Genomic DNA, 16,757 nt, shown 5'->3' on the forward strand with positions numbered 1-16,757 from the left:
GAATATATGTGTTCTCATGCCATTCATTTCAATCCTATGTTTCAGGTGTGGAAGAACACATCAGATAATCTGGACCTCTCAGCCCTTAAGTACTGTGCTGAAACCTTGAAATTTCCAAGGTAATTTCCACAGTGAACCCTCATGTAACCAGAAAACACATAATAAGATAATCTAATTTATTATTAACTCACATAGTTATGCACATGTTATGTAACAGTCTGTTAGTCAGACCTAAAATAAAGAGGCTTTTGTTCAGGTTAGATGTTATGTGCTTTTCTTTCAACATCTGCAGCAGCATGCCATCAATATCATGGACATGCTCACAGAAATGTCGATGGAATGGTCACAATAATCAGTGACAGAGGCTGAAGAGGAGAATGTGACTGTGTTTAGAATGAAATGGATTGAGTATGTGTATGTGGGAACAGATTTTGATTGATACTCATGCTCTCTCTCTGTATTCTCAGGAATGACAGCAGGATGGCAGCAGTCTTTCATAATCTGGACCTGATTACAAAACTGCTGTTTGAGCTCTCTGATCCTGCTGTGACTTTTCGAAAGGTTACAATTATTTCTCGTGTCATCACATGCCTCCTAAAAGCTCACTTCACCCCTTTGGACATGAGCAGGTAATGTCTGAAAATGTGCCACAGTTTTTACAGTTTTCACATTCATGTTACAATATCCCCACATATTAGCATAGGTTTGGTCCAGTGACAAGCCTTGCAGCCCGTTTACACTGAACACAAATCAGCAATATGGGGCTAGAGAGTTAAATATTGATAGGGCAAAACCTCATTTCAGTATCCCTGCTGAAGTGGGGGTGATTATTTCTAATTATCACTTTTTTTTGCTTTGAAATGAGATCACAATTATCTCTTTTGCTTTAATATAAATGTTTATCACAGTTATAACTTGGCATAACACAGAAGGAAAAACACCCAAGAACGAGGAAAGAAATTCCAATCTCTTGTTTTAGCTTCTTAGTCATTAATGTCAATAGTCGGGGATTTTCTGCTGACATTTTCTTGGCCTTTACAGCTTCATCACATAACACTTTAAGGGGATTATACAAAGTTTGGCATTGGCCTGTGGCGCCATCCCTTTATAAAAAAGAACTGCTTGCAATGTGTTTGATAATGATTTGCAATGTCTTGTTTGAATTACATAAGTCCCACACAACATGAATGCTTTTCAATGCAAGCTCAGTTGCATTGGTTAGATTCCCGTTCTCACCACCACCAGCTGGCTTTCCCTCTGGATTCACTTTTTTGTTTCAATTCATCTTTTGACAACTTTGCTCCCTGACTAACATTCACCTGTGTGTGGAAATGAATATTGATCACCAAGTGGACTGATGCACAACTCCAGTAACTGCTTATTGTGAATATAAATGATTGTTTGCAACTTCAGGACTAATGATCTCTTACTGTTGTGTTTGCAACTTGTTTATACAAATGTGTGGGTTTTTTTTCTTTTTCTTGGCATAGCTTGATATTTGAAATGTTTCCTTCTATTGTGTCAGACTTGGACTGTTTCTGGTTCGCACACTCCCTCCTCTTAGTAACATGCCTGAAAGTCATGATGTGCCAGACAGTGATTTCTGCCAGGAAACAACAGGTAAAATATGTTGATAAGATCTAAACCATGGTTCCTGATGAATGACTCAATTTGTTACTTTTAATAACCCAGGCATGTCTTTTCTGTACTGCAGCTCAGAGTTCTGGTCCGGCAAGCCTCATCTGGATCCGTAACCAGCTGTTACTTGGTCTTTGTGACATCCTCAGCTCAGACAGCCCTCTAACTAAAGAGTGAGTGTCATCTAAATCATAGCTGGATATGTTTTCCCAATAGTTCATATATTTTAATGTCATGTTCTTATTTTCTAGTCAGAAGAAGGCATTACTGGATGCTTTGGGCACTGATTGGATCCTGTTCTTCCTGAAGCCCCACCTTCACCCCTGTACCGTGAAACTGGGACTTGTCCTACTTACATACTTCCTGTCTAGTCCCAGTCAGCAGATTCGCTTCAGAGAGGGAGTTCTCCCAGGAACCCTCATAGAGGGCATGGAGGAGCCCTTTGCTGTCATGGGTATATAAAGTTGATGAATTACTCACAGTTCAACAAGCCAGTCATTCAAAATGACCATTACCTCCTTCATGGATATTATAATCTGATCATATTAATAATAAGATTAGATCCACAATGTAAATTGATTAAACTTGATAAACTGATTTCATATTGTTTAGAAATCGACTGTATCTGTATTTTTTGGTAATTATTCAGTTGATAAAAGGGATTTTGGTCATTTCACACAATTTTTTCATTCAATTTATGTCTTAAGATACAAATCCTTATTCCAGCCATAGAGACCATCTATAATATAATTCAAGAATGTGTTACTTAAATCAAAAAAGGATTTTCTCACTTGCTTCCAGACAACCTTCGGGCCCACTCATGGTCATACGAGTGCTCCAGTGCCACCTCTCCTGGCTTCGAGGTCCTACAAGGGCTACTGGTCAGACACTCTCACCTTCCACATGTGTATGAAGCCCTGGCTGCTCTGCTGCTGGGGAAGATCAGTCACTCTGCAGAGGAAAAGGTGGCTCATTATTTTATCTTGTTGATTATCATAGTCACTATTCCCATGACGACTGTCTTACTATGGGTTATCTACAGATGAATTTGGATGACACCCTCCAGTCACTGATTGAGAGCCAAGCACACACTCCGGCTCCTCAGCTTTGTTTAGAGGCTGCAACAATACTGCTGGAGTTGGTCAAAGTCGTCATCACTCAGGTAAAAACATCTCATTTTTGTCATTTAATTTAAAACATAGATTGTATTTTTGTTTTGAAAAATTATGCTAACAGCCTGTTTGTGGTACAAAGCAGAAGCCTGTTACTGATGGATCATGGGAGGTGCAGCTATCAGCAAGTGTGATGCAGTTTTTCTGTCTACTTCATAACCTCCGTCCCAGAGACCCACTGTGGACATCACCAGAGTTCCTCCATTCACTCGCTGGTGCTGTCTTCCCCCTGGATGGTACAGAGGTGTGCATGCGATGATAAACTTGCTCTACTTGTGAAATTGCAGCAATTCTACTCTTTCTGGTCTTTATTGACTGGTTGTATTCCTTTTTCAGGGTGTCATTGAGCTTTGTGGAATAATTGAAAGTGAGGATGCATTCAGGAGTCATTCACGCAAGAAGCCAGTGTGTGACTTCATCCGCATTTTGCTCATGGACAGTCTTCTTAACGTCCCTGCCAACAGCAACACACACCCTCAAGTGTTCTTGGCTGAGGTGAATGCACTTATGTATGAACACATATATAGATGCTGTAAATGTATTAGTACTTAAAAAAAGGCTCTTCTACTGCAAAACTCCTCTCTCTCCAGAAGGTGCCACTCTTTGCTCAGTTACTGCATAAATAAGTAACTGCTGATCACGTTGCTTTGCACAGGGAGGGGGAAAAAAAACCCTTTATAGTTTTACATATTTTCTATGACCATCTACATGTAGACAACACCAGACACTTCTCAATACATCTTCTTTTCAAAACCATGTTGTTCCTAATTATTTGGCTGTATAAATGTTACAGTTCTGTCCAGAAGGTGCATCGTTGGAGCAGAGGCAGAGTTTCCAGACTGAGCTGCTGGAGTTGATCATGGACATCATACTTGTGCTCAGCCAGGATACAGAAAAAAATACGCCCCTGTATTCACAAGGTAAAATAACAACATAGGGTTATCAGCAAACCTTAGCTGAGTTGCTGTTGTATCAATGCAAAATAACGGATCTTTAACAGAACATACACTGTATCTTTTAGACTCTAAGACTCAGACACTGGAAGGCCAGACAGGCACATTGACGGAGAACGTGGTGCTCTTCTGTAACGTTATGCTGCAGAAACTTTACAGTGGAACCTTTGTTGGAGACTCTGAGAGTTTGCTCAACTTCCTCGTAGATCAGATTGTGATGGTGAGATGAACATACCGAGACATGCACAGGCACCTCACACACATACGTGATAGTTTCAATCTGAGAACAAAAATTTCAATGGACTCAAGCAGTGATTCAGTGTTTGTTTCATGGTTAATTGAACAAGTTTAGATTCAGGTCACAACATAAATGTTTAGAAGCAGAAAACCATCTTTGTGTTCAGAGGTGAGGCGGCACGGTGGTGCAGTGGTTACCACTGTCGCCTCACAGCAAGACGGTTCCGGTTTTGAGTCCCACCTTGGGCTCGGGGTCTTTCTGTGTGGAGTTTGCATGTTCTCCCTGTTCCTGCGTGGGTTCTCTCCGAGTACTACGGCTTCCTCCCACAGTCCAAAGACATGCAAATGTGGTCTAGGCTAATTGATTCTCTAAATTACCTGCAGGCGTAGCTATGAGTGTAAATGGTTATCTGGCTATATGTGTTGGCCCTGTGATAGACTGGACCTGTCCAGGGTGAACCCAAAAGCTGCTGGGATAGGCTCCAGCCCCCCCCCCCCCCCCGTGACCCTTAATAGGATAAGCGGAAGAAAATGGATGGATGTGTTCATAGTCTCTTGAGTAGCTGCTCTCTGGCTCAGTGAGACTGTCATCTCTCTGATGTTACTTTGTTTGATTCCCTATAATGAAATAAAATCCCCAGCTACGTAGGCGGATAACAGAATGATACTTCATCTAATTATTGCAAAATGCCTTTTTGAAACTAATGAAAAAATATAAAATGAATGCCTCCCTTTTTTTGGCTCATTATTTTTTTCTTAAAAAGACAAAAAAGAAAAGTGATCTACAGACCAGATGCTGTGTGCACGTTGACTTACCGAGGAATTACAGAAATAATTCGAGGCTACTCAGAGATATCTTTGCATGTGTGTTGTATCATTAGATCCCGACCCGATTCCGTTATATAGTTCTTCAACCAACACGTTGCTTCAAAACATAGGAGCTCTGGTTTATCATAAGGATCATTATTATTCAATTTGATATCATTTAATACTGATCAATGAAAGCTGCTATTTACTTTTAGGCCCTGGAGAGAGGTCAACCCCAGAAAGAGAGGACGCTGACAGCACTCTACTCCTGCACCAATAAAGTCCTGCTTTACTTCCTGTCACAACCTCGACACTCTCAAGAAGAAAAGGAAAGCGTCCTCAAGACTTTAGAAAGCATCAGGGAGCACTGGGATGTTGTTATGGCAACTTACAATGCAAATGTGAACTTCATCACTTGTCTTCTTTATTGTCTGTTAATGATTCGGTCTGGCAGGTATTAGTGAAACACAAGCATGCACATTTCTAAATTTGAAACCTGGATTCACTAGAAATTTACACTATCTCCATTTTTTTTAAGCTATCCTGAAGGTTTTGGATGTGCAGTTTATCACATGCACAACAGGAAAGTTCCATTCCACCTGTTTCCTACAAAAAGGAGACCTTCAGCACGCGTCGCCAATGAGACAAATTCTAACACAGGCACGTGTTAGCATTTGTGCACATTCATCACCTTAGTTTCATGAGATAATTTTGAGAGTTCACACATGAATATGTATTTGTTTCAGATGACAGAGAGCTAGTCTCCCTAGCAAAGACCTGCTGGTTAAAGATCATGACCGAGAGGCAACACACTCTTGAAGAGACATATAAGATAGAGATCTCTGCCCACCACACAGCAGAGAAAAGACCTGTCAGCATGACGGACATCAGCCCTCTGTGGGAGGAGACGGCCCAGAAATTCTGGCTTCTACACACAGGTCTGACCTTACTATGGTGTTACTTTCAACTTTGCAGGACAAGAGGAAGAAAATGACTCAACTTCCCTCTGTTGACATTTCAGAGGATCAGAAGAAGAAGCTGGCCAGGAGCTCACAGACAAAGTTTGATACGATCAGCAGCGCCGTTCGCTCAGCTTTGGGAAAGCAAGGCAAAGACATGGTCACTGTAGAGGTACTGTTGCACCTTCCTGGGGAAGATGGTGGGGTTGTTTCTTTTTCCTTGGTGTTCTTCCTCCCAAAGTCACTGCTGTCTGTGTGCTGTGGGCCATCCAGCCCTGTGGGGGTGTTTGATTATTTCTTTAAATGGATTTGGATTATCACAGCTGATTGCCCCTGAGTGGGCCTAGTAATTGATATCTGTTCGGCCTATCCATGGGAACACTCGCTACAACATACTGTTTGCCGCTGAAGGTTAAAGACGCTTTTATTGTTGTTTTTCCCCCCGAAACACGTGGCCCACATCATTAGTTCCCCCACAACGCTTAAGACGTCGAGCCATCTGGAGCAGGGAGTGGGGACATATTACTCAGGCACACAGGCATGAAATTACCGCGTCTGTGTCTGTCTCAACCCCACAAAGAGTGTGTGTTCCTGTTTGTCTCTTGCCCACAGAAATCGGGTTGGCAATTACAGTGGTACCAATCTGATGAAAACATTATTCTTTTGATGTTATTCTTTATCAGATCAGTCTCTGACAGGCTATCAGAGAGAGTGATGAATTGTTTTCCCTTCTGAGAGGGGAGTGAGAAGAGAGAGGGATCTTTGCTTTCTCCTTCCCAGCAATTTGTTGAGCCACCTCGCAGTGGAGCGAGTAGTCAAAAAAATGACATTCAGATCATCATTAATGGTCAGTTTCCATTCACACTCACAATGAAATAAGCAAGGCAATAATTAATTTCTGGATCATCAGCTCATGACCTTTATTTGGCAAGTCATGAGAGATGCTTATGAGAGTCATTGGATCCACAATAATATATTTCTACAGAGAGAGAGAGCATAGTTTCACATATCTACTTTTATTGAACAAGTTTGAAAGCCCACTGTAGGTAATGAATGAGAATATAGAGACTGATAGGCAGACTCTGTCCTCAGTCAAGCTTCAGCTCAAAAGATTTATTTCATCAGCGAATGCAGTTTCCATAATCATATCTGTGTCCTCATATTATAAAGATAATTAACAGCACTAATGATCACGTTAAGTTCATTACACATTCCCTACCAGCCCAGAATGAAGTTGACATTATGTTGCCTTATCATCAAAGGTGGCGTATTGTTGGGAAGTCATTAAAATGGAAATGAGTGTGATGTTCTGATGTTAATTGCAGCGGGAAGAGATGAGTTATGTATTTAATGCAGCATTTAAAAAGCCAATGAGGTTCCTATCTGCTAAATAGGGTAATTAATGCTATATATTACTTATGTTTGTCCAAATGAAGGAATGAAATTAGAAGATGACTTGCTGTTTATCTGTCACAACACGGCTCTAGTTCGCAAACTTCATTATTACTCTCTTTTCTGTCTGTAATATTTCTATAATCCCCCCCCACACACACACACACATACACACACACACATTACTCCTTTATTTCTTCCTCTGCACAAGTTCTCATTTGGGAAAGCAGTCAGTCATTTAGAGAAACTGTTTTCAATCTGCAGAGGACTTACCAAAGTTTGTTGGCAACTTTTATGCTTCATCTTATTCAGACAGCACACAGGTTTTTCTTCATCAGAAAATTATTTTAAGAGTACTTCATATATATATATGAACATGTAAACATATGTAAACTCACATTATCAATTGTCCCCAAACACCTCCCCCGTTTTCAACAACCCTGGTAAAGAATGGTTAAACAATGTAGCCATAATAATAATAATCATAATTGTAATCATAATTTAATTATCATACACATTTATATTCATAATATTACAATAAAAGAAGAAAAACAAGAACAATTGTTTGTGTAGTAATAAATGGTTGTAGCGAAAGAGCTAGGTAGAAGCAGGCTTGATGTATCAGAGAGACTTCTTTTAATAAAATCAATATGTGGTGACCATACTTAGTTATAACAGTACCCATTCAATATAAAGTATGTTTTATTTTCTCAAACTGAAGCCAGAACAACACCCCCTGCATCCACCTCGTAAAGAGCAGTTTTTGTTATATTTCCACTTAATGAGTATTTTCTAAGAGCTAGAAAGCTACAACATTACAGCAAGTTTTAGCATCTCTTGTATAACAGAAGTAATTTTTCTTTTGATTGCTCTTAAAATCAGTTATGGCATTCATGGGGTTTTACCCAAAAAAGTCAGACTTAGCATCTGTAAATAAGACTTGCTATAAAGAGTTAATGCATGTTCATTCAGTCAGTGAAATAGCCTTCCTGGGTCAGCTGCAAGGATGGACACATGTTGTTTCACTAGTCTCTCAGCGAGCTCCGCTGTGATGATGGGCTTAATGAAGCAGTTAACAGTCAGAATACGATCCCAGTGTGACTGCTCTACAGCAGCATCCTGCCGTGTCAACACGGCTCTGTTTTTGGTTCATCTATTTTTTCCTTTTCTTCTTTAATCGGCACATTCACACTTATTCACGCACAATAAGAGCACGCACACACATGTACCTTGCCCTTGACTCTGGCATGGCTTAGTGATATTAATGTTTATGTTAATTAGATCACACCAACGAATGATTACATTGCCAGGCAGGCTTATTGTAAGACTGTAGCCACTAGCTTATTTTGCCCAGTGAATGCAATTTAGAGGCAATGTAATTGTATGAATGTATTGTAATTGCATGAGGAAACAACAATACCATTATGAATATACAATCTGCGTGAACATGATGTGTGTTGTGTATGTACAATATGAGTGTAAGGAAGAGCGATTGCTGTGCGTGCTGTTTTCATTTGCACCTCTGAGGTCATGCTCATCTCTCTGTAGGAGTTCCTGTCCTACATGGAGTCCCATCGACAGCGAGGCTACAGCATGTTTGAAAATATGAGGATAAACCACTTACAGGTTGACCAAAAATGTTCTATTGATTCAGAAAGCTCACAATGGATTAAATGTGTCCTGTAATAATGCTTACTCCTATCGTATGTTTGGCCTGCTGCTGTGGCCCAGGTACGAGCCAGCGAGTGGGAGCATGTCAGTTCCGAGTGGCTGCATGTGGAGGCAGAGCTTCTGAGGGAGAGAGCGGTGTTCGGGCCATGCCCAGGGGTGCTGTTGTGCCGAGACTGGGTGCAAGATTCTGCTGAAGGGCCAAATAGAACCAGATTACGCATCCGCAGAAAGGCCCTTAGGCGATCCAAACGGGTAGAGCCTTTGAGGGCGAGATACTATTTAGTGTACATGTATATGTAATATTACCTTTAACACTGCTGGGTTTTTACAACAGGTGCTTGGATCTCTGACTCTGAGTTTGAGGACAGGCATGTACGATGGGAGCAAAAGCAGAGCAGAAGTGGATGCAGGTAAAGAACATGGAAGAATTTGTTTATCTACATTTTCTTTGCTCTTAGCTTCATGGGAAAATTTATTTTTGTTTTCAACAGAGTCCAAGATTCAGTGTGAGGTTGGAGTGGAAGCTAAAGGGGGTGATGAGGGGGGGCGACTGGATTGCGATCATCTGACCTTCTTTCCTGTTTTGAATGATACTCCTGTGGTCACTGAGGGTCCGGCAGACCCCTCTATCCCTGAACCCTGCTCCCATACACAGGACTGCCCTGATCTACGCATCATCCTGCAGAAGATGCTTCCTGGAGAGGAGGTACTATAGCATGAGAGGCTGCGCTGGTATGCTGGGCAAATTCACAATCATAATTATCTGATGTAGACTAAGGGATTCCAATAGCCCAGCGCTGCTATCAGGATTTCATCTTTCCTCATTAGTGTAACGTTTTAATGTCGAGGCCCAGCTCAGCTCTTCTCATTCTTCCAGTGAGTTAGACAGCCAAGCACATGTTGACAGGGACTCTCATCGCTCCGGCAACCAGCCGCGGCTTTTAATGTTTCTGACAGAAGTATTAATAAAAACAGTAGGAGGTGATGCAAGCTGTCTTACATCTGCTTAGTAAGTGTGTGATGTGTGCAGTTGCGTCCTGTTGCCTTGCACTGGTTCAGTGTGAGAGTCCTGCTGAGCATCCTGTCAAATGAACACAGTCATTAGCTCTGAAAAATGCAAATACACACACATGCTCAGGCTAACACACACAGACAGTAACACACAAAGGGAGACCCACGCATAATTAGCTTTCCAGCGCCAATAGTGTGATTATGACAGTAATGTGTGTGGGGAGAAATCAATGGTCTGACATTAGGCTCTCAGTCAATAAAGTCCTCCTTTTCTCTACTTCTTCCCATCATCAGCTAAATCACCCTCCGACTGATAACGCCTATCTGTCCTGCGCCCAGTAAGGAGATAAGGAAACAAGTTTATTGTTATGAATATAATCTTTGATAACAATAAATTTAACTGTTTTTTTTTCTGAAATCTAGTCATTGTCCAGGTCTGTAGACTGGATTGTGTTCACTTGTGGAAACTGGCATTGAATATGATCATGATATAACTCTGTGAAAAAATTCTCTTCCATGGAGTCAATAATCACTTTGACTCTTATACGCTTTCACATGACAGCTGATATTATCCATCACGCCATGTCCATTTGTGTGCGATCAGACAAGAAGTTGTGATCACTTAGCAGGTTTCCTATTGTGTGTGTGGCAGTGATTAATTCTCCTAATAACGGCCAGGCAGTGTGTGACTCCGTGTCTGGGGGTAGGGAGTCTGATTTGATTAGTATAAATTGTGAGGGGGCCTACGGGTATGTTAGGGCCCCATATGGTTTTTGGACGCTATGTCCCAGAGGGCCTGCAGAGGGGCCAACACAGGGAGACAGCCAGGTGCACACACTCACTGTGAAATGAGGGGAGACAATAGAATTAGCCACACATTATCGCAACGCAGTTAGCTTTAGCTTCAACCAGCATTGAAAGCAGTGTGTAAGTCCACACCAGTGCTGAGTGGAGAAGAGTCAGTCTGCCAAAAAAGGGGCCTGGCCTTCTCCTCCCCATCAATCAGGTCTGATAATGAAGTGTTCAACTGTGTCTTTTTAATAATGATTAAAATATGTGATTAAAATGATCAATCAAGAGAAGCCTGGAGTGGTTGCACTGCTGCTGTGACATGTCCTGTGAGAGAAATGTGCTGATGTGACTCTCACAAGGGACTTAATGTCTCTCTCTCTCTCTCTCTCTCTCTCTCTCTCTCTCTCTCTCTCTCTCTCTCTCTCTCTCATTTTAGGTTAAAGCAAAGATGTGTGTTGTGATGGTGAGTGGCCTCAGAGTGACGGAGGGTGTGCTGTTGTTTGGGAAAAACAGTCTGCTCCTGTGTGAAGGATTCACTCTGAGTCCTGCTGGAGATGTTTGCTGTAGGAAGCACCACCCCAGCAGGTATAGTTCTGTTTTGACCCTTCTTGCACAGAGCTGTAGTCTAGTTTGCAGATGTGACTATACAATGGTGCTCCCATTCACCCTTTCCCTCTATTTACTAAAAACCTCAGAACCTCCAACGTATTACACACAGATAGAGCCAGTCCAAAGAACTGCACTGTAGTTTCTGATTCACATTTCTCACATTTAGAAGTACTTTCATTTTACTCCACAACAATATTATAGGCTGCTTTTTACTCAAAATTTGATTACTTCAACCACAGATACACAGTCTGAAGTAAATTTGTTTATTGTAATTTCAAGGGGGTGCTTTTTTTACACAGAATCACTAATATTCACATCGCAAAAACTTGACAGTTGAATGTTCCTCAACAATAATTTACAAAAAAATCATAGGGACACAAACATACTGTGCAACTGGAAAAAAAAAACCCAAAAGTGTTCCAATATACAATCCAGGGTCCAATACACATTTGAACCACAATTTTTTTGGCTCCACAGGGACACAAAATTGATATGAGATTGTGTGTATCTGCTGCACACGTGCTTGTGGCTCATAAGCTAGTTCTTCGTGAGTATTTAAGAGTGTTTTTGCAAAAAAAAACCAAAAAACATTCCCACATGTGCATGAGAAAAACTGATTTTCAAAAGACAGCAAATGTTGCATTATCAGGCTATATATCTGATGCTGGTACTACATGTAAAGCTTTTTCTTGAGTGATCAAGAAATTAAAAAAATGGGCCAAACTAAAAAACTATGACGCTAAAACCTGATACAAACCAAAATGTGGATTTTGCACATTTTCCCACCCATATTGGGTAACAATGAATATGCCACTTAAATTACACATTTACACTACATACAGTAACTATACCTTTAAAGTAAGTAGCTGACTTTGGCATCTGCTAGTGTAGAGTTTCCTACTTTATTCCAAATTATCATAATCACACAGATACAGCGAGCGGTGCTTGCTACTCGTGCTCGTTGGGGCTAGGCAAATTGTGAGCATTTTTTATTTATATATACATATTAAGTGACATTGCTAACAGGTAGCTCAAGTGAAAATTTTGACAAAACACTGTTGGTTTGTGTCCTTGCTCCAGTTTTAAGTGGGTTTAATGAAATCCTGGAGCTTATATTGTGGGTTTACTGCATAGGCCTGCATATCACAGAGATTACACCAGTGGTCTTGCACGGTTATAACAATAAAAACATGTCAACAGCATGCATGCCCAGTTGTGTTAATTAGTTATCTGTCTTTTCCTGTGTGCCTTCCATTCTCTCTGTCTCTGCCAGTGTGAGGGATTCTTTCATTTCCACCATGCTGAGTAAAGAGCCCACTGCCAGCTGCAGACACTGGCTCTATGAGGATATCAAGGAGGCACGCTTTATTCGTTTCCTTTTAGAGGTCAGAAATCCACATGCCTCCACTGATGCTTCACATAAACATGAAGCTTTTTTTGAGATTTTTTAATACTGGATTTAGATGGATAGCGTAAAATGTTTGTTTTTGTTACTGTGATGAAGGGAATGTCAAAGATCTAAATATCTCCTGGACAGAAATGCTACTGCATCTGAGTGATTGAAAATCACCGTCTCTCTCTGTTAGGACAACGCTATTGAGATCTTCATGAAAAACGGGCACTCAGCCTTCTTGGTATTCCTGAATAAAGACCATGTCTCAGCTTACAAGAGGTACCACATCAATATAAACTGGATTTTATGGTGCTTCATTTCATTATTCTGACCCTGACATCAAATTTTCCATCCCTCTTGCAGGTTGTGCACGGTTGTGTCATCATTAAAAGGCCGAGGTGTTGCTGAGGTTATCGCTAATGCCAGGTAAATGTTATCTGACTGACAGTTAAGGTAATCACTTTTTTTAATTATACTATCTGAAATGTGAAATGCAAGAAAACTAGGTGAGTAATAACATCAGCGTCTTGATGTACGTTAAACCTTTCTAATTCTCCACACATCCTGGTTGACTGCAGCCACTGAGTTTGGTGTGATCAGTCCTGAATAGGTCCTTATCCTTTTCTCCTCAAGCATGTCTCCTCCACCTCCTCCCCCCCTTCCTCTTATAAGCCTCCCCCTCTGCTCCTTACATCTCTTTAGACATGTCCTACACAGGCTGCCCTCATAGACTAGAACCTCATCTTCCTTCGGCTCTGACTTTACCACCAGTGCCCCCTCAGCATCGCACTGAATGTATGACAAGGGATTCCGTTTCATGTTCACCTTAGTGAGATTGCATAAGACTTTCACAAAGTCTGGTAAGGTGATGAGGAGGTTATCGAACAGACCAAGCTCTCGGAGATTGTCCAGATTTACCATAGTGGGAGGCAGCTCATCCAGTTGGTTCATCCCTAGATTGAGACTCCTCAGGCTCTTAAGTGAGCCCAGTGTGGAGGGTAAACCCGCTGAGGTCAAGCAGTTGTTAGAGAGGTTGAGGTGGGTCAGTCCCACAAGGTTACCAATGGACTCTGGCACACACTCCAGCTTATTGCTGTGTAAGTCCAGCCATCGGAGTGACAGGAAGCTCCCAATAGCATCCGGGAGTTTCTGTATCATGTTGCGGCTCAGGTCCAACTCATCCACGTTACTCAGTTTTAGGAGACACTTTGGAAAGGTGGTGATACCCATGTTACTGAGTGTGAGCCTGAATCGTCCATCTGGTGTCATTCTTATTGCTTTTTTGGCAATCTTGAGTGTAACCTTAGTCCCTTTGCTTGCTTTTCTTTTGGGCATTGTGCTGCAACACACAGAATCACTACATGAGTTTAAAAGTTCAGTTTAGTTTCACATTTGTGAGTTTGAATTACAATAATCTTTCCAATCTGCAACACTACACATAACTGTAGAAAATAAATGTGTATTTTTTAGAGTGTGTGTGTGTGGGGGGGCTAGTGTTGGTGTGATTTATTCAGATACAGAGGCTTATGTATGGCCTGGGGCGTTAGGAAAAGCATGCTCTCAGAGGAATGAGAGCTTGAGTGGTGTGTGTGTGTGTGTGTGTGTGTGTGTGTGTGTGTGTGTCTGTGTGTGTCTGTGTGTGTGTGTGTGTGTCTTTGAGTGTGCGCACGTGTGTTGCTGTGTTATATCTGAACTAGTGTGTGCTCACCCGGTGTTGCCCATGGGGGTATTTAAGAGCACGACTCTCTAATTAAGGCTAATGCTGGGGAACAATAGGAGGGAGGCGACACTCGGTAATACAGCATAAACAAATGAGTGTTGATGCTCCCTCACTGTTCTACTGATGGAGCTGTTTCCCTCTGTTCAGGCAAGAATGGAGGGTGTGTGTGTGTGTGTGTGTGTGTGTGTGTGTGTGTGTGTGTGTGGGTGTGTGTTTGTGTGTGTGTGTGTGTGTGTGTGTGTGTGTGTGTGTGTGTGCTCATCCTCATGATATACATGCGCTTGAGTACGAGTGCACAGAGTCAAATCAGGACTTTGATAAATGTTATTTGGGAGTGTGACGAGGGCTTTGCCATTCTCCACTCCTGTCTAAAAGAGCAAGGTGTGTGTGTGTGTGTGTGTGTGTGGGTGTGTGTGTCTGTTTGTGTCTGTGTAACACCCCAAGGCCCTCTCTCGCCTCATTCATCATCCTCAGGATGAGAGGGGTTATCCACTGGTGCTTGTTCCCATTATAACCTCCTATAGAAAACTATTGCATGAAATTATTGCCTGCAATTAGATAACACATACTGGGCCAAATGCAATGATTGATTTAGTGTAGTTTTACAAAATAATTTGGTCAGGAGTTATTGGACGAGGGGAGGGATTAGAGAATGGATAGTTCCTCGCTCCCCAGCTAAATCCATTTATAGTCTACATCCCGATTTTATTTTCCATTCTGTATTCACCGCATTTGTTATGAAATTAATTTACATGTTTTGACATGAATGAAGATGTGTACTCACCATATTTCGATCTGTTTTTCTGGGTTGTTTCTGGGTTAACAAACAGTCTTCGAATATGGAGACACACTTCCCACCTCTGTGCCTAAAAACAAAAACACTGTTGTCCTTTTGTTATAGCACAGCAACAAAACATTAACATGCTTGAGATAAGATTTCCACTTTAGCCAGCATGTAGAAGTTGTAAAAAAAAAAAGGTGATACTGAGTAAGAAAAAAGAAGGAATGCTATGTTTTGTATTTCCTAGCGTGTGTACTTCAAACTGGGAAAGTAAAGGTTTGTCTTGTTTAATAGTGTTACTTAGCAACCGGGGTGCTTGGCACTGGGGCTTTATTTCCATGTTACTGGCCCACAGAGGGAGAAGAGATTTTAGGAGCAGTCAGTGTTCTTGTAATTTAGATTAAACCAGTTTAGATAGGTGTTCCATGAGTACAAAATGTAATGAAATATTCAGTAAAATTTTAATTTTGCATAAAAGTGTCCTCTAGCAAAATGTAAGCTCATGCGCATGAATTAGAACCACACAGCTGTGAATTTTGTGCTCAGCAGTGGACAGCTGAGGACACGGGAAAATTCTCTTTTATCAGAGAAGCAGCCTTTTCATTTTGGATGAGGAATTCTGTGACTGGAAATTGATCTACATTGATTGTCAAGGCAAGTTAAACCTCAGTGTAGAGTAATGTGAGAGAAAGGCCTCCTTCTTCTAAATACAATTTACTGATCCTTGAGGGTTACCAAGTGTGTGATTCCTCTCCACCTACAGATGGCACCACATGCTTCCTCCTCCATACCTCCTCTCTCTATTTATGCCACACACTCCAGCTCACCTCAGTCCTACAGTATAACTGCTCCTACAGCTGTGTACACACCATCTCTGTTTCCTGAAGCACTCACTCACCTTCAAGTCTGCCGGATCCAAACTCTGCAATGTTACATTTCAACACTGGTTGCCAAGCAACGGAACAAGCAAAAAACCCCAACCCCAAACTTGTGTTGTTAGGCATTGCTCTGTGATCTTCCTCTAATGCTAATTCAAGGTATTTGTTTCCATGTGCATCAGGAAGACCCCTGTGGTTGAGAAAACAGCCCTTCTTAAATGGCAGGTAATGCATTCATGTCGTTTCCACAGAGTTGTTTGTGCTCTCACTTTGGCGCGAGTAAAGATGCCGAATAGTCAAAAAGTTATTCTGTTTCAGTTTGATAAAAACATACATATGTTTTGTGTTCTGTCTTCCAGAAAGGGGACATTAGTAACTTTGAGTACTTGATGCATCTAAATACTCTTGCCGGGCGGACATACAATGACCTAATGCAGTACCCAGTCTTCCCCTGGGTCCTAGCTGACTACCAGTCAGAGGTAGTTTCGTCACACCAAGCCATGCTCATATAACTACCTTTAAAATATTAGACACCGAGTGTGTTTACTTGTCATCCCTACCTTGTTTATCTCTGGACAGACGCTTGACCTGTCAGATCCTGCAACTTTCCGAGATTTGTCCAAGCCGATGGGTGCACAGACAGAGAAAAGGAAACAGATGTTCATCCAGAGATATGAGGAAGCAGAGAACATTGAGGGTGAAGGTACTTGTTCAGCTTGACAAATCAGTCCCTTTTGTTGTTTG

General features: G+C 41.5%; 2 protein-coding genes across 6 annotated transcripts in view; one reads left to right on the plus strand and one right to left on the minus strand.

Annotated features, from left to right (window-relative positions):
* Nucleotides 1–16,757, plus strand: part of wdfy4 (WDFY family member 4) — a 44,938-nt gene that overhangs the window by 17,101 nt on the left and 11,080 nt on the right. For 2 of the 3 annotated variants that reach the window (XM_086179932.1, XM_086179930.1), the window contains exons 26-51: nt 46–119; nt 468–629; nt 1,526–1,620; nt 1,715–1,811; nt 1,890–2,092; nt 2,440–2,603; nt 2,681–2,800; nt 2,893–3,054; nt 3,147–3,305; nt 3,604–3,730; nt 3,832–3,983; nt 5,023–5,261; nt 5,346–5,467; nt 5,554–5,745; nt 5,829–5,938; nt 8,707–8,784; nt 8,890–9,081; nt 9,164–9,239; nt 9,321–9,535; nt 11,069–11,217; nt 12,515–12,626; nt 12,828–12,913; nt 12,998–13,060; nt 16,196–16,238; nt 16,373–16,492; nt 16,593–16,716. In XM_086179932.1, the coding sequence (XP_086036058.1) occupies nt 46–119; nt 468–629; nt 1,526–1,620; nt 1,715–1,811; nt 1,890–2,092; nt 2,440–2,603; nt 2,681–2,800; nt 2,893–3,054; nt 3,147–3,305; nt 3,604–3,730; nt 3,832–3,983; nt 5,023–5,261; nt 5,346–5,467; nt 5,554–5,745; nt 5,829–5,938; nt 8,707–8,784; nt 8,890–9,081; nt 9,164–9,239; nt 9,321–9,535; nt 11,069–11,217; nt 12,515–12,626; nt 12,828–12,913; nt 12,998–13,060; nt 16,196–16,238; nt 16,373–16,492; nt 16,593–16,716 (3,436 nt within the window). The remainder of the gene's footprint in view (nt 1–45; nt 120–467; nt 630–1,525; nt 1,621–1,714; nt 1,812–1,889; nt 2,093–2,439; nt 2,604–2,680; nt 2,801–2,892; nt 3,055–3,146; nt 3,306–3,603; nt 3,731–3,831; nt 3,984–5,022; nt 5,262–5,345; nt 5,468–5,553; nt 5,746–5,828; nt 5,939–8,706; nt 8,785–8,889; nt 9,082–9,163; nt 9,240–9,320; nt 9,536–11,068; nt 11,218–12,514; nt 12,627–12,827; nt 12,914–12,997; nt 13,061–16,195; nt 16,239–16,372; nt 16,493–16,592; nt 16,717–16,757) is intronic. The other variant, XM_086179931.1, reaches the window with a different exon arrangement.
* lrrc18a (leucine rich repeat containing 18a) lies at nt 11,534–16,715 on the minus strand. Of its 3 annotated transcripts, none has more exons than XM_086179934.1 (3): nt 16,574–16,715; nt 15,139–15,220; nt 11,534–13,973 (listed from the first exon to the last, which is right to left on the minus strand). In XM_086179934.1, exon 3 carries the CDS (start codon nt 13,967–13,969, stop codon nt 13,172–13,174), a length of 798 nt encoding a protein of 265 aa, XP_086036060.1. In that variant the 5' UTR covers nt 13,970–13,973; nt 15,139–15,220; nt 16,574–16,715; the 3' UTR covers nt 11,534–13,171. The 3 variants fall into 3 exon arrangements, with proteins under 3 accessions (XP_086036060.1, XP_086036059.1, XP_086036061.1); XM_086179933.1 differs by lacking the exon at nt 16,574–16,715 and adding an exon at nt 16,034–16,056; XM_086179935.1 differs by lacking the exon at nt 16,574–16,715 and adding an exon at nt 15,963–16,031.

The sequence above is a fragment of the Aulostomus chinensis genome, chromosome 16 (genome assembly GCF_037954235.1).
Source record: "Aulostomus chinensis isolate RoL2024-O1b breed Wild chromosome 16, RoL_Achi_v1.0, whole genome shotgun sequence".
Classification (NCBI taxonomy): Eukaryota; Metazoa; Chordata; class Actinopteri; order Syngnathiformes; family Aulostomidae; genus Aulostomus; species Aulostomus chinensis.